The sequence below is a fragment of the Struthio camelus genome, chromosome 12 (genome assembly GCF_040807025.1).
Source record: "Struthio camelus isolate bStrCam1 chromosome 12, bStrCam1.hap1, whole genome shotgun sequence".
NCBI lineage: Eukaryota > Metazoa > Chordata > Aves > Struthioniformes > Struthionidae > Struthio > Struthio camelus.
The window spans coordinates 8,736,314-8,763,079 of NC_090953.1; the positions used below are offsets into that span (position 1 = coordinate 8,736,314).

The following is a 26,766-nucleotide window of genomic DNA, read 5'->3' on the forward strand; positions in this document are numbered from 1 at the left end:
CAATATAGATGTGGGAGGGGTAAATGGAAAACTTGTGTAGAGCTGCCTTGTGCAGTTAATCAACTAATGGGGATATATTAATGAGGAAAGTAACTGGGATAAAAAATGTAAATGAGAATTGGGACAAAATGGATTGCTGGGAAAGGAAAAGGAGATGAGATTTAGAATCATCAAGCAAGAGTAGAGAAGGCTGGTGCTTTGGATAGGAAGGCTGGGGGTTTGCTTACCTCTTGCTATTTCTCAGGGTCTTGCTTATAAAAAGCTTATAGAAAACTATAGCAAATTCTAAAAGTTGCTAGGGAGGACTTGACTTTGAAGCAACCTGCTCTAGATATCCTTGCTTTGATTTACTGCAGTTACTCAAGCCCAGGTGCTCCAGGCTGCCTGACATTTTTCTCCAAGTTTGAATCAGGAAACCTTCGCAAAGCCATCCAAGTGCGTGAGTAAGTACACCTGCAGTGGCTGTGTCCTGGCAGTCTCTCCGCTGTGTCCACAGTGTGGAATGCTGGGGTTCTTCTGGATTCTAAACAGATCAAAACAGGGAAACAGCTTTCATGAAACAGAGCCTGCCAACAGTTAGATGTCGTGAAGGTAACAGGATGGGGAAAAAAGAGCTCAGAAAGTTTTGGTATGACTAATGCAGTGCAAATATTTAATGGTATGCTTAGGTGCTACTGGTTTGATGGCACTCTTTAACTCTTACAGGATATTAATGATTTTGGTTGTATAGCCTTCTTTCCTCAGCAGGTTCAACGGCAGACTGATGTGGTATTCATGGCCACCATTTTTGTGTCTTGCTTAACAGGTTTGAGTATGACCTGATTTTGAATGCAGATGTGAACAGCAACCAGCATCACCAGTGGTTCTACTTTGAAGTCCGTGATATGAAATTAACAGTTCCCTATCGCTTCAACATTATCAACTGTGAGAAGTTCAATAGCCAGTTTAATTATGGTATGAGCCTTTGGGGAATTGGGATTATCTTTTGTTTGTCTTTTTAATGTCATAAAGGTTTCAAACTTCCCTTGTCCATAAGTCTCTTGTATGTAAGGGAGACTATAAGTTTCATTTTGTCTACCCTGAAATCAACTGAAAGAGTTGCTTCAGATTTGTCAAAGGACCTTTCCCTACTGTCAGGAGGAGTGGGCTGAGTATTAAGACCTATGAGAGGATTTGTGGAACCAAGGTCATTGTTCTGTGATTAGAGACCAGAACTTTGGAAGAATGGCACTGGGGTTTGGAGAGGAAAGGAAGGGGATCTGTTGGGATTGAATTAGCAACATGAGATTGGAGAGGTCTTCAAAAATGTAAATAAATATGGATAATACTCAAATAAATATCCATGATTCTTTGGGTTTATCCGGAAAGTCTTCTCTGCCTCTACAGTCCGAACTGCTCAGACTTCTGGTGACATTAATGATAAAAAAAATCTATTCCTTGCTGTGTTTGAGTTCTTGTCACAGTCTGTAGTTCAAGAGGAAAGCTGCACTGCTCAGAAATAGGCAGGGGAAATGCCAGCTTTCAACGCCCGTTTTAGAACAAAAATTATTTCTTCTGCATGGAGACTGTGGCTTGAATTCCTAGCTGGTATAGGTAGTTTTTAAAATTTGTTTCCATGGCGCTGTGTTAATTTACACCATCTCAAGACCTGACACAGAATGTTTAATAAGCTTCTAATACCAGACTTTGCATTCCTCTGAAGCCATGTGGATATAGCCTTCGACATCACCACGGGAACTCTCTCAGGATCAATGTACCTAAAAGCAATAGCACTGGGAGCTAGAACGTATTTGTGAAACTGGCTGGGAGAGTGGCATAATGAATTAAAAGGCATTTACACTTTAGCCCTAAGGGCTGGAGCTCAAGTACTCATATAGATCCCAAATGAAAATGAATTTTGTGTTGTCATCATATTCTGCTCCCATGAATTACCAAACAATTCAGTGTGATTGTGCCTGGTAGCAGCCTGAAGGCAGGATGTATTGGCATCCTTCCTATTGCAAATCCCATTGAAACCTCTGATACTGCCACCAGTGGCTTCGTATCTAGAGATTCTGGCAGTTATTGGTGGAAGGTTGCTTGTTGCCTGTTATTTGGACTGTTGTTAGCCTTTATCACCTTGTTTTGTAAGCCTGATATTGGACATGACTCACATCTTCAAGCATGTAATGAAAAATACATGTTTGGAAGAAAAATGTGAAAATACCATCCAGTGTGAGGAGGCTAAGCAAGGACTTGCTTTTTTATGGCTTGTAGGAGAGATTGGCTGTTAAGGCAGTTTTTCTGCGGGTTGCTCCTGCTGCTTTGAGAGGATACTGAAACTCTAGCTATCTGGCTTGCCTGAGTGAGGCTCACTACCCCTTCTAGCACGTGTGTAACATTTATACAGACTGTGGATAAGAGATGCTGTTTATTTGTTATAATCCCTCTGCACTTTCCTGGGCTAACGTCCATGCCATACTACTAGAAGCTTCCAGTCCTGATTTAGTGACAAAGTGCCATAGGTGGCAATATTTAACAGCTCATGTTTACCAGTGGGTTTTGATTTTCCCATTCCTTTTGCTCTTGGTTAGATGGCACTGTGTAGTTTTCACATCAGCAAAAGATATGTAATGGAACGTTTGTGACAAGGAGCAGAGCAACTCAGGAAGTGCAACCCCCACCTGTTTCCTTCCTTTTTTTCCACCAATTCAGTCTACTGTGGAAAATACTGAGATTTTACCAGAAGCCTGACTTGTTTGTTTTCTAAAACTGAATGTTTCCATGGGGAAAATGGAAAGAAAAGACTGATTTCTTGAAATGAATTGAGATGACAGACCAACATCAACTCTGAGGGGGTACATTGTATGTGTTCTTATACTGCGTCTTATGGAGAAGGGCAAGAGCTGAAAGTTTGGATGTTAAGGACATTATAGCCCTTGAGCCACATATCCACCCTGTCTGATGAAGTGGGCTTCTGGGAAGGTTTGCGTCTCTCATGATTCACTGTGGTCTTTGTTCTGGAACCTGATGCAGAATCACTTCTTATATGTAGCTCGTGTCTCTGGTTCATGAAACAGCAATAGAGGGGTCCTAGCTGTAGACTAGTTTGTGTTTGAAACGCCTTTCCCTTTCACCTTTGGCTGTGGTATAGTGTAGTACTAGGTCTGCTGGTATATTTGCCAGCTCTTAAAGGGCTGGAGAGTTTTGACAGAGGAACCCAAAGGAAGAAGGGAAATCAAATGGATGCTTATGAAAATATGCCATCAGTATTAATGACGTTACTAATGATTTTTGAGGATTACCTCCTGCAAGCTCAAGAACAGTCCATCCTGATCTGCAGCGAGTCAAATGAAAGTGGCTAGGAGGCCTACATGGATGAACAAGGAGCTCCTAAAAACACTAAGGCATAAAAAGCAAGCACACGAGAGGTTGGAGCAGGGTCAGGTGAGCCAGGAAGAGTATAGGGAGACAATATCCAAGTGTGCATGCTTGGGGTTAAGGAAGCTGAAGCCCACGTGGAGTTGAATCTAGCGAGGTATGTGAAAGGCAATGTGAAGAGCTTCTAAAGGAGTATCAGCAGCAAAAGGAAGACTAAGGAAATTGTGGGCCTGCTGCTGAATGGGACGTGGGACCTGAGGACAAAGGACATGGCAAAGCCCAGGTACTCGATGCCTTCCTCATTTCAGTTTTACACACAAAATTTACCTTCAGGAATCCCAGGCTCCTGAGGCCAATGGGAAAATTTGGAGCAATGAAGACTTACTGTTGGTGGAGGAGGAGCAGGTTAGGTAACATCTAAATACACTGGACATAGACAGGTCTATAGGATTTGATGGGATGCATCCATGAGTGCCGAGGGAGCTGGCTGATATCATTATGAGACAACTCCTAGTTATCATGGAAAGGCCATGACAATCAGAAGATGTTTCTGAGCACTGGAAGAAAGCAAATGTCAGTCCTATCTTCAAGAAGAGCAAGAAGGAGGATCTGTGTAAGTACAGGCTGATCAGCCTCACCTTGATACCTGGGAAGATGGTGAAGCAATCCTGGAAACAATTTCCAAACATATTAAGGACAAGGAGGTGATTAAGAGTAGTTAGCATGGATTTATGAAGGGGAAGTCATGCTTGACCAACCTCATACCCTTCTGCAGCGAAATGACTACCTTAGTGAATGAGGACGGAGCAGTAGATGTTGTTTATTTTGAATTTAGCAAGGCTTTTGAACTGAAATTCAACAAAGGGAACTGCAAAGCCCTGCACTTGGGGATGAATAACCCCATGCACCTGTACATGCTAAGGGCTGACTATCTGGAAAGCAGCTTGGCAGAAAAGAGCATAGGGGTCCTGGTAGACCACAAGTTGACCATGAGCCAGCAATGTGCCCTTGCAACACAGAAGGCCAGCACTGCAACACGAAGAGCATTGCCAGCCTGTCGAAGGAGGTCATCCTTTCCCTCTGCTCAGCATTGGTGAGTCCACATCTGGAGTGCTGTGTTCAGTTCTGGGCTCTCCAGTACAGGAGAGACATGGACATATTGGAGCAAGTCCAGCGAAGGTCCATAAAGATGATTAAGTGATTGGAGCATCTCTCATACAAGGAGAGGCTGAGAGCTGGAGGTTTTTAGCCTGGAGAAGAGAAGGCTCAAGGGAGATCTAATCAATGTATATAAATACCTAAAGGGAAGGAGTAAAGAAGACAGAGCCAGACTCTTTTGGGTAGTATCCAGTGAAAGGACAAGACACAATGGGCATAAATTGAAATATAGGGAATAGCATTTAAACATAAGAAAAAACTTATTTACTGTGAGGGTGGTCAAACACTGGAACTGATTGCCAAGAGAAATAGAGTCTCCGTACTTGGAGATCCTCAAGACCCTACTGGGCATGGCCCTGAGCAACTTGCTGTAGTTGATACTGCCTCGAGCAGGGAGGCTGGACTAGATGAACTCTGGAGGTACATATAACCTCAATGATTCTGTGAGTCTGTGACACTGATGCTACTGTACAACTTGACCATCAGACTGTGGAGGCACCATTGAACAGATATACAGAGCAGTCTGGAGGAAGGTATTCAATTGAAAAGGGTGAAGGAGAAAGACGTGCAGGGAAGAGGAAACAGTGGGAAATAAATGTATATGTGGGGTAGGAGAGCTTTACTGATGAGAGCAAGAACCTTGGACTGTAAAAGAGCAGGCAAGTGTATAGAGCAACAGAACTCGATAGAAAAACTGCCTGCAAATAGGCTGGCTTCATGCAGCTGTGAATAGTGTGTGCACAATACAGATTAGAGAGAAAATCTCATACCTCAGGGCATGAAATGATAATATTTTGGAGGTCAGGAAGAAGTCATCTACCAGTATTATATGGTAGAAAGATGGATATTATCATTGTCAGCATTTATAGCACAACCAATATTATTTAGGTCTCATGGCAGGTTTTAAACCTTCTGCTAAGACATTTAATTTTACTTGTTGCTTTTTAAAGGAATGATACTAGATGTACCACAGTTCTCTAATGTTATGGTAGGATTAAGGATTCAAAAATGGTGTGACCAAGGAAGAAATACTGGACAAACCAAATTATTGATCTGTTTGGTACATTGATTCCTGTTTTTCTCTTATTTCCCTTCATCTGTCTAAAATAAATAAATAAATAGAACTGCTTGAAGTCCTCCTCTGCAAAGGCCAGCAGGATAATTTATATTCTAATGAACTCCATTCAGCTTACTTCCTCTGGCCATGTCTTTTATACAGACATAGCTTCAACAGAGCCAAGCCTGGGACTGTGGGGAAACGCATTTACTTTGTATAAACTGTCTGCAGAGAGAGCACAGATAAAATAAAGATGTTTCTTGCATTCCCTTTCCTTCCCACCATGCCTTTTCCCACCCATGCTTTTGCCAGCAGGGAAAGCCACTTGTCACTTGAAATGGTCTTGTTTTATGTAGGCATGCAGCTGGTCATGTATTCAGTGAAGGAAGCTCTCCAGGGCAGGCCTCAATGGCTTCGGGTGGGCTATGATATCAGCTACTACAAGTAAGTGCATCTTTTGGTGAATTATTTGTGGCTTCCCTTTCCGCCTGTTCCCTTCCTGTTAAATGTATTGATGTTGTTAAACTTTGACTACCACTGCTACCTGTTTCAAATGTTTCTAAACTGGTGCTAGTCCAATGTGTTCTGTGCTTCCAACTTCAGTAAACAGCTACAAGTGAAATCTTTATATTAGGTACCTGGGGAGAAAGAGGGCATGTGCAGAATTCTCTTCCCTAGAGAGAAGGAGGAAAAAGAACTGACTGGGGATGCTTAAACCTTGCTGATGCAGCCAGGAATATGAGGAAGTTTTTCCCCATAGAGATGTTGTAGGTGGTTTTTCCCTGTCCAGGAAGAAATGAGCTGGATGGAGTCATTGCTTTTCTTCTGCATACACCAACTTTTGTAAGAGACATAGGAACTGAGTATAGTAAGGAAAGGGTTAGCATATGCACAAGTAGATAAATATATAGGTGCACAGATGCAAATATGTATTTGTTTATGAATCTGTTTCTATACCATAGGGTCTTGGAGATTCAGTAAGCTGAATGAACCCTATTTCATTTTCTCAAGGCTTCCAAAAATTCATCCACAACATTTATTAATTATTTTGTAGATAAAGATGGAAAGGGTTTTCAGGACTATAGTAATTGGTATGTTTTGTATCAGAAAGTCTAGGCAGAGTTGAAGGCTGGGGGACAAAATAGAAAAAATAGGAAAATTACAGGTTTAAGTAAGGTTTTTGGCTGAATGCCTGTAAGTGGGGTGTCCAGGAATGATGTAGCCTGGGGTGGTGCAAGCAGGAAGAGGAGCCTGCAACAGGAAGAGGAGGAGGTAATATTTTGGAGGTGAACTGGTAGAGCACTGCAGAAGAAGCCAAATAACCAAATACTGTAGCATTTTGGGTTAATTGGCCTTACCTGTTGTGATTTGAAAGCTGGGATGAGAATATCTGAGTGACAAATCTTCCCACTTTCTTTGTTCTTCTCATTCACATACACTTTTTGTGTTATGATGCTTATTCACCAGTTTGCATCACCAAAGTTCTTCAGTGTCTCAGGACTCTGTGGCTACTGTTTTAGGCACTTTAGAAGCAGAAAACAAAAGGGTGGCCCTTGCCCCAAATACCTCACGTTTGAAGTACAGGGCTGGGGCCATTCAGGGACTACTGACAGACAGGGAAATACAAAACAGAAAGACATTAACACAATTAACAGTAACATCAATTGACTGACATTGTAGGTAGTGATCTCAGGACAGAGTTAAACTTTTCTGACAGAGTAACCAATAGTCCTTTTTTCGCAAGCTCATGTAGCGAGGGATTTTTTAGAACTCAGGTTAAAATAATGGTCTTTCTCCTTATGAGGAATGGTATTTTTGTTGAAGTTAACAATTTTACTGTTAAGATTCAGAGCTGGCTGTGTTCACTAGTGGATTTGATGAGACAAGAAACCCAAACAATGGCAGTGGGCTGCCTTCCAGAAGCAGCAGAATCTCAAACTTGTGTTTTAAGAAAAGAAAATTCCAACATACCCCAAATCTCTGTAGTGATCTCTTTTGGGGGTCTAGGGTTGAGAGGATCCTCTTTTGATCTGTCATCTTGTCTGTAACAATTCAAATAACAATTTTACATTGTCCTTGAAATACTCTTCACCAACCTTTATTCACCTAATCTTTTCCACTTCTAGATCTGTTGTGCTTATATGCTGTGGTGCAGTGGCTTCCCTTTGCATGCCCATAGCCTTCGGCTTCTGCGACTGTGGGCTTCTGAGTGCAAGAGAGAAATGGCACCAGTAGGGGCAGGCTGAGCAAACCTTACATGCTGATTACCATAGCAGTGGCTTCTGATGTCGTTAACAAGGCAGTTATTGTGCAGTGATTAAATAGCAGCTGACTTCTGAGATTAAGCCAATTGCACAATTAAGCCTATAATCAGATTCTTGTTCGAGTATGTGAGAGAATGGAGTTGTATTGATTTGGAATATTCGGTGTTTTATAATTGTACATTGAATTATATGTCAATCTGTGCATCTGGGATAACTGCTTGTTATCCTAGGGATATCTAAGGGACTGGCTGATTTTGAAGAAAATCTCATCTAATTCCTTTTACCACGAGGTGATCGTAAACTTGGAAAGAGAGTGATACACTTACAGGAATAAGGAGAAACTCAAAGATGCTCTTATTACTTTTACTCCACAGCTCTGACTGATAGCAGCCTCTGAGCTGAAGGACAGTGGGAGGAAAGGCACACTCACAAGATGTCTGGGTGATGCACATTGCCTGATCTTTGCTGACATTCATCTTCTCTGAAGATGGGATAGTTCACTCATAAAGATGAATGTTGTGACACAGCTCTGTCATCATGTGCCTTTCCCGTATGTCTCAGAAGACACTTTTTTATCCTAGGGAGAATATTAGCAGTGCTCTTATGAAAAGGAAGCTGAGTGACACTTCTGCTCTATTTTATTGCCTCCCCATGAAGTGACAGGATACACCTATGACAAACATAGATGCAGTTACTATAAGATCATCTAATTCACTTGCTGTCTTGGCAGCTTTTATGCACTGAAGAATATTCATTTCCAGCAAATTATTTAAGGAACAATGGCAGCATGCTGAATTCATGAGAATGCGCTTACACCTTTGGTTTCTTTGGCTCATTCTAAGCATATTATCTAACTTCCAGCTTTTTCAGACAATAGTCAGTTCACAGATAGTAACGAGGTGCATGGAGTGTTTTGTTCTCACATCGTCATTAAAGAAGTGGCTGCTTGGTGATCATAGCGGTGTCAGAACTGGGTCTTCTCTTTTCTCTTCAGTATCTTTATAATCGTATTAGAAGAAAACATCGTAGTTAGCATTAGCAGGCCACCTGGTTGATTCCTACGAGGGAAGAAAATGCTGAAATGTGCCAGAAAACGACATCTCACTTCTCAGTTCTGGTGATATCTGCAAGAGAGGGCTGAGACACCAATAAAACCTGACCTTGGCAATATGACTGTAGGCCTTAGTAGGGAGATGGCTATGAGAATATGCTGCTTTGAATAGCAGTCTACCTTCAGTCTTGAAAATAAAGATACCCTAACATGGATCTGACCATTGGAAGGGAAGCTGTGTTGTATGTTTTCCAGTGTATAGTGTGGCAGACCCCAAAATAACAACTGAATTTAGCCATGTCCATGAATTGTTAAACAATGCTCGTATCTGGTATAAGCCAAGGTGTTGCTAAAGTATATTGCAGTACCAGTCATACTTAGTGATGTAAGAAGATCGGGGTATGTTGTAAAACAAAGACACCAGTCTCCAGTTTTGGATGAAGGGAATGCATCAGCAGCAGAAAATAAGTGATAAATAGTTTACTATAAATTTAGACTCTATTTTCAAATGGCCTAGAAATCTGGGATAGAGATATTTTCCTCTGCGGCTTTAGTCTAAGCTGACACTATGTCATACTCCATCACCTTCCAGTGCTTTTTACTGGATTAAATGCTGCAGGCAGGAAGTGAAAGCACAGGGTGAGTGCAACGTGTTGTTCTTTTATAGCGTGGTGATGCTGAATTCCTGAGTTCCAGTCCATCTCCTTTACTGACTGGCATGCCTGTGTCTTTGGCCAAGTGGCTTCACCTGTCTATGTCGCAGTTTCCCCATCTATAAAAGGTGGATAATTACCGTTGCTTATCAGCCACTCAAAGAATGGGAACAGATGAATGGGAGGCAAATTTTAGTTAAATAAAGCTTGCAAAGGACTTTGAAGCTTGAAAAATTACTGTATAGAATAAGTGATAAGTATTATAGTAATTATTATTAATTAATTTTCAATCACACCTATGTTAGAAATATACTACCTGCACATTATATCTGAAGGAGAACAGTAAGTAAAATGATTTAACTATTACAGAGAGTGACTGAAAGTCACAGTAGATACAGCTTGCATGCTGCTAAAAACACCCTTTGGTCTCTTATTTCTTTTCTAATAACCAGTGTATTAGCTTTTGGAATGCAAGCAAACCTTTGGGAACATTTTTGGAAAGAAAACACAAATAAGGTAGTGAGGACCAGATCTTGATAGGGTCTTTTTCCTCCCCTCAAGTCCAGACAGATGAAAGGCAAAAATACATTCATGCTCTCCAGACAGAAAATGAGTACCTCCTACTGCATGACGCTACAGTTCCTTAGGGAAATTGTGTTGTCTCTATGTCAGTACTGCATTACATGGTGGATTGTGAGGAGACCAGATTATCTGCTGTAGGAAAACATGGTCATTTACACTGCTTATGCACAGGTGATTTTTCTTTTTAATGTACGAGTGAAGAATATTGAAGCCTCACAAAGCCAGTTGTAAACTTACTATTAGGTAGTTTGCTATAGATTGAAGCAGGTATCAAGAAGTGATTCAGAAGTGCAGAAATATCTACTCTGGTGGTAAGCTTGTTGCTGGAACTGCAGAGGTGCTCAAAACAAGAATGAAATGTGCTGCTAAGCGATGTAGTGCAAGAGCTGTGCATAGGTTCCCTCAGGCTGATGAGATCAGAGTACTGTCAGGAGTAAGGAGCATTGACTGCTAGGGTAGCAAGATCAGAGGTATCTGGTGGTGCAAAATTTCTGAGTAAAGTGGCCGTTTTAGACAGGGAGACATTTTTGACTGCAGAATTACAAATAGAGGGAGAAGCCTTTACTGAAGTGAGTCAGGCGGCAACACATTCCCAAAAGTGTATGGAAGATGTTTCGGCAGTAATTGCCTGTACGACCCACTTCACCCCACACCTCTGACTAGAAATGTGAACTTGGAGAGGGGAACTCTGGAATATGTCAGAAAATTGCAGCACTTTCTGATAGTTCTTTATGGATAAGGTCATCTGACCTTCTAAGTGACACTGAGTACAACAGAGTCTGGGGAGATGAATACTTATCTTGTACACTATACAAGAAATGTTCTTAATTATCCTTCACTGTCCAAATTAACAGGAACTAAATCAAATAGCATTGTCCTGACTTAAAAAACATCAGCCTGAAATCCTGGACCAATTGAAATGCATATGTAGTAGCTAAATAGATGTTTATTTGTGAACTCACTGCGTTTTTAATCTCAGTCTCTTTGTCCGATGTTAATGTAGTTCATCTGTAAAAGAAATGTTGGGGTGAAGGGCTCAGCTGAGGATAAAGTCAGAGGCTTCTCAGTTTGCCACTGTGACTCAGTGTTCCTTTACTATCTATTGATGCAGTCAGTATCATTCACTCTACATGTTTCTGACTACTGAATTCAGGTGAAAAAAAAACAGTATTGCATTATGTCTTCCTTATGAAAAAGAGCTGATTATTTTGGAGAATTTGACAAGAATAATTATCTTTTCACTCCACCCCTTTGAATAAAAATGAACAGCAGCAAAATAAACTAGTATTGTAAATTTCAGGAGCTGAAATTGCATCTTTTGGTTGCCTCCTGTATTTTGCATTTTAATGCGACATTGATGATAACATTTGTCAAAGAAACCTCCCAGTGCTTCAGAGTCAGAAGGTTCTGCAACAGCATAATTGGTGCAATGTGGGGAAAATATTGTTTGAAATGTACTTATGGATGCAATTTGCTGCGAAGCTTCTCCTTAAAGTGCATGAATTGTCTCTTCATCTTTGCTAAAATAACTTTCTTGTTCATCCTAAAGTTATCTCTTTATGAGAGTAAGTCTCCTGCAAGAGATTCTACCCTGAAACCAGATGGAGAAGTGCACTTTAAGATTTCTGTAGTTTTAATGAAGGGATGTCAGGGCCTTGAGTGCACTAATAGGACTTAGTAGCCCTGAGTAGCCTCACTGGGGTCTCCATCCACCTGATTTGCCCATGGGCCCAAGAGCCCCATTTCATCTCAGCCCAGGGCCCTCAGTCCCTGCTGCGCTGTGTTGTAGGACTGCCTATCTCCAGCTTGGTCACAGCTGTACGCCTGCCTGGCCACGAACCCTGCTGACTGGGACCCTGACCTGTGAACTGACTTCCTGGCTTGCCCTCAGCTCTGCCTCACCACCGTGGTGGACATGCCTGATGACCCGGGCTCTTGGATGAACCTAACTGCCGTCCCTGGGCCTCTGCCCTACTGGCTGTGATGCTGCCCGCGGCTCCCTGTCCCTCAGGGAGCAGCCGGCCCTTACTGCTCCCTGACAGGGCAAGGCTCAAGTAATTGGAAGGGAGGAAGCCAAGGAGGGGATTTTGGTTAGCTCATGACCTGTAAATCTGCATGAGGTCATTTTTTCTACATAGGAAGTCTCTACCCAAACCCACTTCCCTCCCCTTCATAGTCAGGAGAGAGCCTTTGATGATACTTGAAAGATTTTATGTATGCCCTAACTTTTTTCTACAGCATCCCTCTTCTTCAATGCCCTATGCTGGGACTGAATGACTTATTCAGTTTCTTATTCCAGCAGGATATTTATTTTTTTCAGGCCTCCAGGGTCTCACAAAACATTTTCACATGGCGTAATTCGGGAATGTGAAAAGGCACATGCAGCTTTAACCAAGATAACTTGGACATCAGAAGCAATACAGCAGTGTTAGCCCGATGCATTAGTTTAGATATGTCTATACTGCAGAATGTGAACTAGCATTCGTTAGCCTCTTTCTTATTTGCACTTTTTACCAAATTAAACTCTTATTTTCCATGAGAGCGCTCCCATCTGTCAGCAACACATGACTAGCTGGGACTGACTGTGCCCAGTGCTGCCGCACAGTGCTCTGCTTCTTGACTCCCTGCTCTCTGCTGGCCTTTGCTCACTCGTGAGTGAATCCCAAGACAACTGTGAATCTGGCTTGCATCTCCATGTCTGCTGGTACCACGGTTTCTCTAACCTTCTTTCTTTTACACAGTCTGTAGGTGCACTGCTGTGTTACTGAGTGTTGTTTAGCACTGTGTTACGTTTTGTACCTGTCCATTGCTGGAATCGGATTGATTGTACTTGCATGGGGCCTTCCCAGGCTTAGTACAACAGCTGGTTGAGTTTGGAGCCCAGCTGCAGCCTGAAGTGAAAAGTCTTTCAAGGTGATTCACTTCTCTGAATGTGTAGTTCTTTCATGACCACTTCAAAGGTGCATCCAGAAGTGATAACCTCTTCCCCCTCTTTCTCTTCTTTCAGAAACCACTACCGCAGCTATGCAGCTACAGCAGGAGGCATAAGGAGAAAATCCTACTACACGCTTGCCTTCAGTATCACCTTCCCTCATAAAGACGATATCTGCTACCTGGCCTACCATTACCCCTACACCTACTCCGCAATGATGGTAATGCTGATATATGCATCTAGATAAGCTAATGGGCCTGACAGATTGGAGCTGCCTTCAGCAGAATCTCAGTAGATTCAGAGTTAGCACAGAGACCTGTTCTCACAGGGTGTTAATTATCCTCAGACTTTAATTACTTTGCCTGTAAACTCAACCCTCTGTCAACTATGGAGCCCAGAATGTGGTAGTAGAAAAGAGATTTCTGTATGGAATAAGCTGGGACACAAACCATTTTTTTTAATGCTAGTCATCAGATAAGGCAAAGCAAACATCTCAATTTCCTCCGGGTTGCAGGATCCTTCTCCTGAAAGGGTGAGAAGTAGGAGGATAGTGGTAATGGCAAGTCAGAAGTGAAGACCGCTTGCTCCTCTTTTTGACAAAACGGAACAGCTCTGCTTTCAGAGCTGCACCCAGCAATACTGCAGTGCTGGTCCTCATTTGTGTGTTATTGGTTAGCTGCTTCCTCTAGTTCCAGTTGGTTCAGTCCTCTTTTTATGAATTCCTATTGCCAGTCCCTTTCGTTCTAGGCAATAAATGCATGTGTGGCTTGGTGAAGTTCAACTTTTTAGCTTTTATCAGGTTGGTAGCAGTTTACCATTATCAGATATGAAAGAATAGGCTGCAGAGAGAAACGAAATATCCTCTCTTGCTTACTAGCCATGCTGCTCTGCATATGGCCAGCATAGTTTGGGTTTGATTCATTTCCACGCGAACAACAATCTCTTGTCAACTGCTTTGCATCACGTTATGATGTTCGGAGAAACTGCTTTCAGTATCTGAGATAAGTCCAGTCAAGCCCTCACAGTCCAAACTATGCCTGCAAGCTCACTTGTCAATGGGCTTACAGGTACCAGTTCTCCTTTGAATCAATGCAGAAGAGAGAGAGAGAGAGAGCATTCCAGCAGTAGGATCTGACCTAAAGCCTTGAAGGCATGTATATACTACAATCTTCAGGGGAAAAGACAAATGTGATACCGAGGAATGTTGGTGAATCAGTCCACTGAATACTTTATTACTGAGGTGCAGTGCCTCATCATAATTTTACTGTTATTGATTTCTACCTTCTGCTGGCACAAAGGCAAGAGAGACTTGGAGAGTCTGTATGCTCTGGGAATCTCTGAATATCTCACTTGCTCCTGAATGAATAGAACTGAGATGAAAAAGATGTTATTTCTAAACTTGCAGGGCCAAATCTTGAAGTATTTCACTGCCTCTTCAAATAAAATGCTTGTTGAAATTAAAGGGAATTTTGCCCAAGAAAAAGTTTAAATGAACTCAAACTCAGTAAGGACCACAAAATTTGCTAAATAGGAATTAGGGATGGATAAGACTGACAGATTGTCCTGTTCAGCTTTTTGGTCAAAGCAAAACTGTTGCCTCTAATATATTCTAAAAAGCTATTTTGCTCAGAGTAATTTAAAATGTCTTGTGTGATGGGATTTACACATTTTCCCTGTTACTTTAATTTCCACAGTGAAAAACTAAATCAAGTTTGTGCATCAGTAGGTTTCATTCTAAAGCATTTGTCCATTGGTGAAGTATGTAGGTTTTACATATCAGTAATAAATTAAAAGTGATTAGAAACCCAAGGGCTCAATTAAATACATAGTGCTTTGGGAAGAAGATAAACTTGTATGTGGAGTTAGTAATTTGGAAATATTTTTAAATATCACATATATTTAATAGTTACAGACATTTACACGCAAACACACGTTGAGGAATACTGTTTGAACTGGATGCACTCCACAGTTCATTACTTCTTGTCCATTAGTAATTACATTTATTTTATGAACAGTAATCTATTTATTTTTACATTAAAGTGTTAATGGTTTGAACATCAAGCTGAAATCTCTATGGTGGCTGTATCCAATTATGTTTCACTGGATACCAGGAACACAAGTAACTGATTATATTGAGCCCTTTGTATCTGTGCAAGATCATTAGATGGATCTAATAATTGAATTCACTTTATAGAGCAATGTTAATTGTTTTATGACATAGACAACTGTAAATTTCAGTCCTGTGAATGCTTTCAAATGGATTCTGAGAAAGCAGTGTGAAAGAAAGGTAACTCCAAGATCTGAGGAACAGGAATGCCTGGTTCCTTAAACATTATTATCTGAAATTTAGCCCTAACCTGTAAATACAAAAAGTAACTGTGTGAGGATTGTTCAGTGAAGTAAATTGGTGTGTTTTAGTTAAAGATCTGTTAGGACAAGCGTGCATAAGGTAATATACCTATTTCTAGCAACCTAAAGACAACTGGTGCTCCATGGCACATAGCAGCACCCTGCAAGGGGATTACTTGTAGTTATCTTTGCTGCTTGCAATTACAGTGTAAACAGAGAGAGTAAGCCACAGACACTGCACGTCATCTGGTGTGTGGGTGGCAAGTGCCTATGTATCTAATGAGGTGATCAGAACTAGTTCCAAAAAGACATATTTTTCTTGTAGCTGCCAATTCTTTTTCTCAAATTTCTCAAGAAACTGTTGGACTTCTTAAGAATTATTTAAAACCACCAACTATTGACTTTGGGGGAAAAAATCCCCCTTTTAAATAATTTCCTGGAAAGACACTATTTTGTCAGATTCTCCACCACCAATTATACAAAATGTTGTTTTGAAGTAAACTTTTTGACTGCCTCTGGTGCAGAGTTGTTCCTGAGTTTTGCTGGCATACGCTTGACAGATAATCAGTCAGTTCTACAAACGCTCAAAAATGACTAGTTTCTCACATTTTACTACATAGTCCCTATTAAAATGCAAAGACCAGGCAGTTTTCTTCTGGACTTCATGTATGCATAAAATTCCATTACACTAATAAGAGAAGCACATAGGAACTGTTCAGGTGAAGTAATATATGAGTGATAATCCTGTGCAGCTTAAGTGAATTGGGTTGTATGCTGAACAGTTTGTGCATATTTGCAGGATGTAAAAGGACACAATGGTAGTTGGCAGAAGAGAGAAGGCTGGGAAGCTTGAAAGAGAGGAAATTAGTACCAATAATGATATACAACTAGTGGAATAAAATGAGGTTTTATAGACTGTGAACTCACTTGTAAATCTGTTTCCTTACTTCTTTCTCAGTCCCATCTTGACATCCTGGAACAAAGTAGGAACCCCAGGAAGGTTTACTGGAGGCAGCAGACGCTCTGCCAGACACTAGGAGGAAATCCATGCCCATTGCTCACAATCACTGCCATGCCAGAATCTAAAAAAAGGGATGACTTGGAGCAATTCTGTAAGTAGCCAAATGAAGCATAAAAAAAAGATGATGGCGACTTGTGGTCATGTCAGAAGTTTGCAATGACAACCTGTTTTGTGAACAAGTTGATTTTTTTGCCTTTCTCCTTTTGGAAGAAGAAATCTGAAAATGGGGAATAGCCAATTACAACTTGTTTTTAAATGACAGATTTACGTGGTGGTGGTGGAGGAGAGCTGAAATCATTTTTTGCTTCAAGTTTTTCTCTAACAATCTGAAACAATTACAAAGTTCAACATCAAATGGCTCCAGCAGCAAGAAACCGTGCTCAAATAATCAGTTCAACAAGCAGTTTGATTTTTTTTGTTTTCATTCCAAATTGAAATGATCTATTTCTTTTGAAGTTTCAAACTTTCCAAAAAAGTAAAAGATCACTGTTTTCCCAGCTGTGGATGGTAATTGCAGTGTCCTGGTCAAATTCCATCTCTTGTCATTGCACTCAGCCTCATCCAGTGCACCTGATAGATCCATCCGGACGCAGTATTGCTCCTTGCATTCTGTCCTAGTCCTGACCTTTGGTGTATAACCTAGTGGTAAATATCATAGTTGCCACGTTATACCTAGAGATGGTTGTTTTTCGTTGTGAGTCAAAGATTTAGAACTTAAATGGGCTTGATTAACAATGTGGACATGTTAAGTTTCTGTAATCCGTGGCAAGTGACAAGATGATTCTGGCTAGCAGCATGTTGGGTTGGCTTTGATTTGCGAGCCTAAATGACCAAGTACTGGTATGTAGGCTGACTGAGAGAGGGCAACCTTTTTTTCTGAGTCTGGAACAAGGCATAAACTTTCACACTTCTGTAACAGAGTTGAGGAATTTTTAGGAAGTGTGGAAATTTAAATTGCGTTAAGATCTTTTTGGATGTTATGGAGAAGTGTATCATTATCTCACAGAGATAGTAAGCTACAAGAATCCAAAGAGGTGCTGTGATATGAACCACATCACTTCTTATTGCAGAATTCTCTTTCAGCTGTAAGTGGTGATATGTGAGTAGCACTCCTCATAATGTCCATGCTATATTCATTCACCAAAAGAAAGCTAAAATATCAGAGCTCGTGAAAGTTATTGCTATCTTTTCTGGTTCAGGTTTAGAGCACAACGATTGCAGTTAGGCTAACATTAGTGAAATCATCCTGAATTTATACCTTTTTATTATAATTGTCAGTCAATTTTCATTCAGGTAGCATTTACCCTGTAATTAGCACATTTCTGAGCATGAACATGGTATTCTAGGGTGAAATTTTAAAGCAAGATCACAAAAAGTTGCCAAGGATAGCCTACATGGGAATTCATAAAGTGAATATATAAACAGCTGTATATAAACAGTGGTATATAAACAGCTTTAATGCTAGAAACTGGAAGCAGTGTCAGAGAGAGAAAACTGTATTGTTGATGTTGCTGTTATTAGTATTATTTTCATTAGAGTAGCACATATAGCACACCATTAGGGGTTTGGCTGTGGTGGGTGCTGTCCGTGCCTGAAATGATGAGAGAATTGCTGCTGTTAAGCACTTTTGATCCATTATAATGATGACATAGAACAGAAAATCAAATCACCAGTGAGTGGGAGTTATGGTGAGGGAGGGTGGTTATATATAAAGAAGCCTTTGGCACACTGAAGACAATCACCTGGTTAGATGATAGCTTTTGACAGCAGGTTTTTAAATATCATGGTAGAAGTGGATCTTAACAGGGCAACTGAAAGAAATTATAGGCGTATATTTTATTCGCGTGTTGGAACTATCTAGAAGAGACATGCAGTGAACAAGTTTTTCTGCCGGAATGAATGCTCCTTTCCAATGAGACTACAAACTAAAAGCTAAGATAATGATTGAATTTATCAGAGCAAGGACTTGCAATGGGGTCGTTCACAGGCTGGGTGAATGCACTAACCACTGGATTAAGTGCCTTCGTTGATTTTGATGAGACTTTCTGAAAGCCTTGCTTTTTTGACAGAGGAAACCCAAAGCTGATTTTGAAGAGCTTGTAAATGAAATTGTTAGGGTCCTGCAACACCATGCAATTGTAATGAATCAAGTCCACAGACATGCAGACCCAGTTATCAGAATAAAAATTCTGCAAGGAGATCACCAGCCTCTACCAATGGAACTAAAGTGAGAAGAGTTAAGAACGTTTTCATCTTTGGCACCAGCCACAAGAGAGAAACATAATCATATATGCTGATAATGGGCTAGACTGCTTATTATCCAGAGTCCTTGGACATATCCCCGGACTAAGATTTTATTGGGCTGGGTGTGGTACAGTGGGGACGAATCAGATGGTGTCTATGTCTGCAGGACTTATACTCTATACTCAAGATAAGTGAGAGATAGAGATACTGAAATGAGGAGCACGAGAAAATGGCACTACAGTACCAATCCACACAATACCCTGAGAGTCACACTGCTCTTACGTAGCACCATGAGGTAAATGTAACAGTGTTAGAAAGTATTGCTTTGTCATGGAGCTCCATATTGTCTGAGTGTACCAGAATGCAGCCTGTGGTGGTAAAACTGAATCTGGCAGGCTTTCAAAGGTCATTAACCTGTCTGTGAAAGCTAGGCTTGAACAATCCTTGTGTACTGTAGGCTTGGATTACTCATTCAGCACAGATTTGCTGAAAGATTCATAAAGGATCTGTGAAAAATTTGAACAGATACTTGTTCTGAATGGTTCAGAGTGTTATAATATTCAGCATCTGTGTTTATATCCCTGTTATATGGCCCAAGGTTCTCTTTATTTTTGAGAGAAATACCCCTTGATTTATGATCTTAGGTGAATTCAGTAGAACCTCATATTTCTGCCCAAAATTCCATGAAACCATGGGCAGCTAAACAGCCTTTTTATGAAGCTTTGTAATGCAGTAAGCTTAAGGGCTTTCTAGATCTGTCCGTGAACCGATTGAACTCAGTCAGAACACACGCAAAACCCAGCTGCCTGAACTGAAATAGAAACTGTCTGGGGAAGAGTGTGGCAAGGCAAGGCAAGGCAACACAGTTGCTCTCTGGTTTCCCAGACTCTATAAATGTAAACACTGATACCCTCAGATAATGGAAAATATCTGTTGTTTTATCAAGTGGAAGAGCAGCAACGCAACACATCATTTCTTGTGCTGTGGGGATGCCTGTAGGCAAATCTGAATAATTATGTATGTGCTTATTTTGTTTAAGCAGTTTGGATAATTATGGCTTTGGGGGATGCACTGAGCCTAATTTGTGCTGCTTTGTGTAGCTTTGATCAGCAGTTACTTCTTAGTTCCCTCATCTTGTATGACGTGCCCTTCTCTGTGAAGTGGTTTGTCTAATGGAGGGACTTGTTTGTCCATATTTTCCGGGCTGAAAACAAAACTCAAAAAAGCAAATATTTAAAGAGCTACATATGAGGAGTCCAAAGGGTGGAGATTTTCCCAGTAATAGCTCCAGTTGCTTTGTACAGTCTCCATGCATGTGCATTTCAGCTTGGGAAGTGGTGTAGAGCTCCAGCATTGGAGAACTCAGCACATGGGTAATGAATAAAAATTATTGATAGCCTTTCTTTTTGCTCCCAGAGCTCTGGGCTATCCAAAGCTCCTGTGGGCTGCAGTCATTTTGCTTTCCTATCAAATTTATTTCTTCTCCTTTGTACATTCATTAATCTGCACCTTGAGAGATTTTTCAATAGCACCAATCACACAGATAAAACATGCGTTCTCCAAGGCTGAGTAGCTGTTGCACATGATCATACTTAAGTATTCTAAATCATTTTCCTTCTTCTCTACTACAGATACTTGGAGAGTGGGAAACAGAGGTATCACTGAAGAAGAGGTATCGGGTGAGGAGTGTTAGGAGGAGAGCAGGATCATCCTGGGAGGAGTGGTATGGGAAGGAGTTACTGTGCTGCTGGAAGTGCTAATAGAGTGGGAGGGCCTGGGGAAGATGAGGGCATGACATCCTCTGTGTCAACTGTGCTTTATTTTCCCCTCTCAACTTTTTCAGATTGCTCTTGTCAGGTTTTTGATTAATGTGGCCCAAGGATGGTTAAATTTGTCTGAGTTAAATTTATTAATGTGAGCCTTGTTAATAGGAAGTGCAAGCCATGCATGCTCCTTGAAACTGCACACTTACTGCATACTGAAGGAAAGAAAAATGGGCTGCTGTTTTTCTTCATTATGCCTAGTTTATGTGAGACTTTGATATTCACTTAGGCTCCTTTCGCCTTCCCCTCCACTTCATGTGATGGTGACGTACTGAATTATGTTTATTAAATGCTCAACTCTGAAACTGATATGAGGAAGGAAAGAAATGAGCCAGGAACTCTTTAACTTCATGTGTTTTGTATCTCTGTCACACAATATCTCCCTTACAAACAGCACAGCAACTTGCTTTCAAACTTGATTAGTGTCTGTGAGGGCCTGGGGACTGGAACAGAAAGTCAGAGGCCAGACAGCGGTTCCTGTTGGGCTTTGGAGCTCCACAGGTGTGTACAAATGGAAGATCGGCATCTGTATACCGGAGGGTATCTTGTTTTGTGGTTAAACTTGCCCTTTCTGCCTTCATGTGAAGACTGAGTGTCCTGCAAGGAGGGGTGTCTTTGCTTCTCATTCCAACTGCAGTATCCCCCATAGTCTTGTGATAAAGCCATTAGTTTCCCATTCTGTCTGTGTATGGGAAAGATCAATGACAAGAGGAAGGGACTGTTTTTTGTCTCCTCTTGTCTGTCTTCTTTACATTCCTCTTTCCCTCCCCCTTATTCCTTTTCTCAAAGAGTTTCGCTCTGCAGATTTGACTTTCCAAATTATGCAGAGTTTTTCCTTAGAAGACTGCAGCTCCTAGAATTATATTAAAAAAGACAGGTTTCTGCAAGCTCCCATGAGTGTGTTGAGCTTCCACACTGCACCTGCCTTGGGTATTGAGTTATCACTTGTGAGCCTCTGAAAATGAAAAGAGCTGGGGATTGGAAAGGAAAGAATGGTTGGGAAGGCACTTACTCTTTGGTAAGTTTGCTCCTGGCTATGTTAGCTCTAGCCTTAGACGTTGTTGCCTGATGAAAGTTAAAGGGACTTTTCAAGGTAGAGCAATTCCCAGCAGCTTTCAGAGGCATTCTCAAGTGAATGCAGAAGCAGTGAGAATGACTAAGTTTCAAATCTTGGTGCCAAATCCCTGCTCATCTTGATAAAGTTAACAGGAGCTTGCAGAGCTCTTATTTTGTGGGGCTTGCCCCACATAGTTAACTCAGTGAAGGCAGTGTTAGCAGAAGCATAGCATGCACCTGTACTTAGTAATAGTTTGCAAACCCTTAATTGACATACATACATACATACATACATACATTATACATACATACATACATACAAAGGTGTAGTATGTGACTGTGCTCTATTAAAACTCCCTGTTAGACAGACAGCTAACCACTGCAGTTAACCCACATCCATTAGCGAGATCTGTATTATTCCTGGTTGTTGAATTTATGCTCCAGTTTTTAACAGATATGGACAACTGCAAATTTGGAGCTAGTACCTAATCTCATCATTGTTTCCTATATCTCAGGGTCTTATGCAAGTGTTGTTTCTTAGTAATGAGATGTGGATAGCCCTAGCATATAATAACATAGTATGCTTGTCATAGCTAAGTGCTTTGGGATAGCATAAGAGTCTGTCAGAATTCAGTTTTGTAGACTGAGTTTGCCAGTTTGGCAGGTGGAACAAGCATGTTTTTTTTAAGCAAATTAAACAAACTTGATCCATTGTCTCCAAGAGGCAATGAACATGGCAATGTCCAGGGACCCTTTTTAGACAAGAATTGAACTTTAATAAATGATTTTCTATAGCTGGAACAGCTGATCTACACCTATTGCAATGCAGAAGTGGGGCACTGAGATGTGTAAAACATGAAGGTTTAAGAAGTTCATGCCTACAAGATGCTCACAATGATGGATGATGGAATGGTTCTTCAACTCTCTTCCTGCTCAGTAAATGATAAGTAATGGTTAATTAGGATAGGAAGAAAAATAATAACCTGAAGTAGTCCCATCATAACCAATATAAATATGAAGAAGCTTCAAAAATAGAGTGGGTACAGCAGCGTTTTCCATATCCACCATCCTGAACCAAATGAGATGATTTGGCCTGAGCCAAATTAAATGATTTGGAAAGCAAAGCTGAGAACCAGTTTGCTGGGTATGCTGCAGTAAGCAGGAGCCAGTAAGACTCTGAAAGATAGTTAAGGTTGAGCTATCATTCGACTAGCCCCTTCAGGCCATAGGATGCTATGGTAAATGATAGAACAAATGGATAGTTAGCTCTTCGAAGAGCAGTAAGTAAAAGATTCAACCAGTCGTCCATGTGTGATCACAAAAGTCTCTTCCAGAAAAGAAAGTGGAGCACACCAGTGTCTTGCCTGTGTAACAGATGACTGAATTAAAACTGCCAAATGCAAAATGACTGTTCAGAAAAGGGTAGTTTACACTGTTTGAGCTCACTGTATTGAGCATCCTTAGGAGCTGTTTCCTTGGCCTTGCACTGAGTTGGGGTGGGGTAGCTCTCTTCTCCTCTAGTTAGAGAAGGGAAAGGGGAGGTCATCTCTGAAGTAACGTGGAGGGGGCACTATTCCACTTGGTGTTAATATGGATGGTTAACTGAAACAAAGGGTGTAGTGAAATTTTTAATTTTTTTAGGGCTGTACAATAGCATGCCACTGTAGTTGATAGATAGCTTTACTGTACTCTTAGTTCAAAGGCATAAGGATAATAATTAGCTGTGGGGATTAACACTGCATCCATTGAAATCAAGGGGAACTTGCCATTTCTGCAGAGTGGAGTGGGGCAGTCATTATTTATAGTCACCAGAGAAAATAATTGGAAAGTCCTCTTCAAGGATGGATGTGCCGTTGTGGCTCCCGTTAATAATACTGATTAGGCTGTGTGTTATGGGGGCTTTCCCCACTCCACACACCTGCTGAGCATCCTTTCAGCAGTGTGCGTGGCGTTATAGAGCTGAATTGTGGGGTTTAAAGTTAAACTCACATATCCCAGCTAATTAGCGGCAATGGCAAGGGAAATTAAATGAAGTTTGACAGTAGTAAATGGATTTATGTCTGTAATAGCTGTCATTTTGTGTTGCTCTTGCCTTATCACAAGTCCTCTTTATGTAAGGCTGAAGAAACCATTATGGATGTTATCATATGGTGGCAATGACACCTGCTTGTGTTTGATGTAATCTTTCTGAGTTTGGAGCAGTTTTTCTGCCTGAGTCTAGGTAGGCATGTTTCTAAAGATGGAAAGAGTAACATTTTTGAGATAGGAATAGAAGGATGCCTATGCCTTTTGGATCTGCTGATGCTCCTGGAACTAGGAAGAGGGATAAATAAACACTAATGAGGTGTATTTACTTGACCTCATCTTAACGTGCAGAATCAAGCAGACCTAGTCTCTGTGAGAAATATTCTGACATTCTCAGTGTGCTTGTATAAGCTAGTTAGATGGTGATTTTGCTACTTTGATCTCTTTCTCTTTTCTCAGAAGGAAACAAGTCCTTTTACCTTTACATACTGGTTTGCAGCAAAGAACAATTCCTGAGCAAAGAGCAGCAGAGGATGTGAACTGCAGAGGCCACTTGTGCAGGATACTGGGAAATAGTGATCATGTGGAGAATGTACACAGTTTAATTAAGCACATTGATTAAATCAATATGATTCAAGCAGCTTAGTGCACCAATCAGTTTAATCTCATTAAATGTAATTCAGGCCTCGATAATTGATTAATAATGCATTATGGTTTATGAATTATTGACTCTGAGTTGTTATAACTGCCTACTCCCTGCGTGGCAACCGGCGTTGCATGTTAATTATGAGAGGCTTGTGCTCTCTTCTTTTGAATAACTTTTTCAAAACTGAAGATGACATGTTTCCTAATGAAATGGGGATCAAATTAGATCAATGGCTTATTGGAGTCAGCCCACCCCAAAGGAAAATGCAGTCTTTAAAGGAAGCTCTCATCTAATAACATTGAAATGGGGAGGTGGAATGATCTGCTTTGATTGGTGATGAACTTTCAAGCAGCTGGAATAACTGCCTGCAGCATCTGAGCTGAAGTGCTAACCTGGCATTGTGCTGATTGGAAACAGTTCACATCTGTTGTTGTTCTGATGCCATTGCATGCTGTACCACATCCACCACATACACGTGCAACATAGCTAATGTTGCTGAACCCTTAGGTCACGCGTGGACGCCAACTGTTTGTAGAGCAGTCCAGTTCTCCACGTTTCTGTCTGGATGCACAGTGTTTCTGTGAAAAGAACTGATGGGCTTTTATAATGGCATTTCTACATGACAAGCGTTGTATAACTAAAAGCACTGTTGTTGGTCTTGATGAAAGTCTCAGGGGAGAAACCAAGGACTCTAAGAAAGACTCAGCTCCCCCAGCGGCCCCCTATTAGACTGCACTTCCATTGCATATGAACGGAGGATATTGTCTTGGCTAGGTTGTCTTACATGTCTTATGTGTGCTCACATGGTCCAATTGCAATCTTAGGCAGAAAAAGTCTACTAGCATTACATTTCCTTAAAAGATCTTTACAGAATCTGTTTTGTTTTTACTTTTCTTCTCTTTCTTCTCTACCTCCGTCCTTGTGATTATATTTAAAAGTGAATAGATCTTTGTGTGTATAGAAATTGAATGAGAAGATAATTATAGCAAACTGTGGAGAAAAAAAACATTTTTTTATTTGATTCTCCCCCCTCTACAATATTGTTTTTTGTATCAATGTGTTCTCTTGAGTTGAGAATTTGTTCCTAATTTACAGAGATGCCAGTCAGAGGTGCCTGTCAGAGATGCCTGTCTCTCTTGTTTCACACCAAAAGCTTTATCTTTGGTGAGAGGAGGAGTCAACTGTTGTGAAAACTGTGATGCTGCTTTAATGCAGTAAAGAGGAAAGACTAAATAAAATTGTCACATGTTCCATACTTCTATGTAATTACAGAATTGAAAGTATGAACTTTGTCTACTGGAATATCAAGTTAGTCAGACATCTGAAGCCAAAGCAAAGATCTCCTGTTATGCACTGATAGCATGTGCTCTAAGTTTCTCAACATTTTGTCTTTCGGTTTGAAACATCTTTTATCTGTCTTTTGTTTCTGATACCCTTGTCATAGCTATGAACAGGGGACTGCTGTTTGCAGAAAGAGCAAATTCCTGCAAAACTATGTTCCTGTTTGAACATTCAATCTACTGCCATAAAGAAGGAATCTGGTTGAATGGAAAAGAAAATTTGTGAGATAGACATGGAACTATCTGCAGACTGAGCACTCACTAGTGTTTTTCATAATGCATCAACTGCTCTTTAAATTCTAGCATTTGATGGGGCTGACTCAGCCAGCACGCATTGATGCTGGTGGTCAGCCTTCTGTGAGTTTGGTAAAATGCATATTAATGCACTGAATCCAATTAGTTAAGGTAGCAAGCAATGCACAAAACACAGAAACACTAAATGAGTGTCCTAACTGCCTGAGAAATGGATCTTGGAGTGTAGCCAAGTAGCAGAATTCTTTGCAGGGGGGAAAGTACATATATTAGGGTTATCTCCTCTCTTCCTCTTCCACTCTTTGCCTTAGGTAGCATTTTAGTGGAACAGCCATCAGTCTGAAGTGACATGATTATGTAGTGTAGTGGCTGATCTTTGTCGATCTCTAGTTTTCTGCATTTTTTTACAGGACCTTCCTCCTGAGAGTTGAAGGAGGATGTAACTTTTGTACTGAGCTCTCCTGTTTCTAGGGTATTGTGCTACAAAAATCTTCTGCCCACTCTTCAATACGGTTGTTCTGTTACCTTTTCTTCCTTAACTACAGCAGTCTCATATTTGTCCTGAGAGATTTTTAGTCTTTGCATATCCTTTCCATTCCTTTCTAGAGAAGAAATGTTCTGATTAACAACAGCATTTTCTGTAATGTGAGTTAGCCATGTCTCTTGGTTAGAGCAGGCTTGAGCTTGGAACATCAGTAGTCCTTTCTTAGCAGTGGCTATGCTCCACTCTTCCAGGATATCAGAGCCTTTTCTGGTAAGTCGATTAATTAAATTACTTGAAAATCTAAATCCATGCAACTGTTTGTTGTAGTTATTTCCATTTGTGCTTGTTCTGTTAAGAGCCTCAGAGGAGCGTTCTTGCAGGAACGTGGTACTACTTGTGTTTTTGTTACGAAGCAGTGAAAATTATGAATGAAATTGAAACAGGTTCAGTGGAGTTCATGAGTATTACT

At 40.8% G+C, this 26,766-nt stretch overlaps 1 protein-coding gene across 1 annotated transcript in view; it reads left to right on the forward strand.

Moving 5' to 3' along the window:
• AGBL1 (AGBL carboxypeptidase 1) overlaps positions 1-26,766 on the forward strand; it is a 297,138-nt gene that overhangs the window by 69,863 nt on the left and 200,509 nt on the right. Inside the window, exons 13-17 of the mRNA XM_068958765.1 lie at positions 357-443; positions 806-954; positions 5,932-6,019; positions 13,133-13,277; positions 16,365-16,518. Coding sequence (XP_068814866.1) covers positions 357-443; positions 806-954; positions 5,932-6,019; positions 13,133-13,277; positions 16,365-16,518 — 623 coding nt within the window. The remainder of the gene's footprint in view (positions 1-356; positions 444-805; positions 955-5,931; positions 6,020-13,132; positions 13,278-16,364; positions 16,519-26,766) is intronic.